The sequence below is a fragment of the Oryzias melastigma genome, linkage group LG16 (genome assembly GCF_002922805.2).
Source record: "Oryzias melastigma strain HK-1 linkage group LG16, ASM292280v2, whole genome shotgun sequence".
Lineage (NCBI taxonomy): Eukaryota > Metazoa > Chordata > Actinopteri > Beloniformes > Adrianichthyidae > Oryzias > Oryzias melastigma.
This window is the reverse complement of record NC_050527.1, coordinates 17868515-17870565: the sequence shown is the minus strand read 5'-3', so window position 1 is coordinate 17870565 and position 2051 is coordinate 17868515. Positions and strand designations below refer to the sequence as shown.

At 49.9% G+C, this 2051-nt stretch overlaps 1 protein-coding gene across 1 annotated transcript in view; it reads right to left on the bottom strand.

Annotated features, from left to right (window-relative positions):
* LOC112143833 (docking protein 3) overlaps positions 1 to 1949 on the bottom strand; it is a 5256-nt gene extending 3307 nt beyond the window's left edge. The window contains exons 1-2 of the mRNA XM_024268042.2: positions 1791 to 1949; positions 837 to 915 (exon numbers count right to left, since the gene is read on the bottom strand). Of these exons, the coding sequence (XP_024123810.1) occupies positions 837 to 915; positions 1791 to 1922 (211 nt within the window). The 5' untranslated portion in view covers positions 1923 to 1949. The remainder of the gene's footprint in view (positions 1 to 836; positions 916 to 1790) is intronic.
* Positions 1950 to 2051: the final 102 nt, after the last annotated feature.

Below are 2051 nucleotides of genomic sequence, written 5' to 3'. Positions count from 1 at the left end.
ATTCTCCATGACACAACATGATTTTCCAATCCCCCCCTCCCCCCACGTCATGCTGCGCGTCTCCTCCTCTCACGGACGTTCAGGAGAACATCTCTGACGTTCAGCAGGAAAACATGGAGGCCTAAAAGCATCTCTAAATTAATGATCTTCTCATGAACATAATTCCTCCATCCGGCTGTGGAGAAACATCTTTAAAGATTTGTTGGTTCCTCTCATGACATGAACGCCTCTGACCTCCAAGATCTTCCATCCCAGAGATGAAGAAACCGACCGCCGTCTACGGCTGCCCTGCTCTCCAGAAGTCTGCTCTGACCCTAACCCTTATACGAGTTAGAAACAAGCGCAAGAAAACATCGATTAATAACAATGAAATGATCTGGAGCCGTGACTTTGACACGTGTGCTCTAGAGGCTGACTCAAAGGTTTCTGGATGGTTTCTGTCTCCAGATCTTCATCAGAATCAGGTCCATCATTTCATATTAACACTGACAGACACCAACATCTACAGCTCAGGTGTCACAGATCTCTTTAGATCCTCTTAGATGCTCTTTAGGAAGTGACGGTCGTCCTTGGGCAAGGTGTCTTGCCCACATGGCAAGGCAGGAATCGAACCCACAATCTTCCGATCAGAAGTCGACTGTCCTACCGCTGCACCACGGCCGCCCCAGAAAACACTGAATATTACAGCCTGGAGCGAGACACGGTCTTAACGGAATGGGAATGACTACACACGTTTGTGCATCGTTTCTACCAACCACTCTCACCAATCAGGAGTGAGCTTGTTGGAAGACCACGCCCCTACCATTACTACCTTTCTCATGGATCCAGTTGTTTACCTGCCACATCCTGGATCTCCAGCCGGCCCACTCCGTTGGTGCTGGGGGGGAACAGGGACAACAGCACCGGCTTCCATTTCTGAGGAGAGAGAAGAAGATCAGAGCTGGATCTTTAACGATCCATCGGATCTCTGGAGATCCATCCAGCAAACCCAGAGGAGGAAAACCTCACAACCATCGGACACCTGGAGATGTCGGACCACAAGCTCAGCTGGAGGATTTAACCGGAAAAGTCGATTCTGTTAGACAAACAGCCGTGCTGTGTCCGTTCTTCTGTTTGCCTTCCCCTCAGAAGGCGGGTTCTGTGTCTGCAGGGGGGCGTGGCCTCTCACCCACGAGCCCAAATGTTTAATGAGTCACACTTTAACACCCCCACCCCCGCACACACCTGAAACTCCTCTCTAAGGACGTTTTGTCGGTCCCACATGTCACACTCAGGTAAATATTAGTCATGTCCGCTGTGTCAGACAAGGCCCCGCCCACTTCTTCAAGATAAAAGAGCCTCACGTCATTGTTTGTGAATCAGACTCTTTAGAAGACAAAATCTTTGTTACAGGTTGAGTTTGATCAGATAATTTGGCGATCTGGATCAAGCCCAACCTGCCGGCTGCGTCTGAGCGCGTGCAGGAATGCGTGCTGTGGAAACGGCTGTGTTTCAACTTGTTCACCAGAACTCGGGAGTCTCCTCGGAGCAGCAAACGCAGGTCTTCCTGCAGAGCAAACGCCAACCTCTTCACCTGGAAGAACGACTTCAGCGTCAGTCGCACGTCTGAAGTTCAGAGGCTTAACGAGGCTTCAAACATCACTTTGAGACAAACTCAGGACTTCCCTCCATGACAGGTGAAACCAGACGACTCCCGCTGCCGACAAACACACAAACACACAAACACACAAACACACAAACACACAAACACACAAACACACAAACACACGACCCTCGCCAGGTGGACTTACCTTTCCAGGTCTGTGCGGCCGCAGGTAAACCTTCCCTGTTTTACTCCCAGAGTCCATCAGGGAAGGATCGGCTCCTCCGACTGTTAGCTGCAGATACACGTCTGGAAGGTGATAGTTAGGCCACACCCACATTCCTACAATGTGATTATTACCAGAACCACACACACTCACACACATACACAGTCAGGTCAGGTGGTATTACAGGGCTATAGAAAGAAAGAAGGAGGAACATCTTAGACACGATTCTAAATTCGGGGAGAT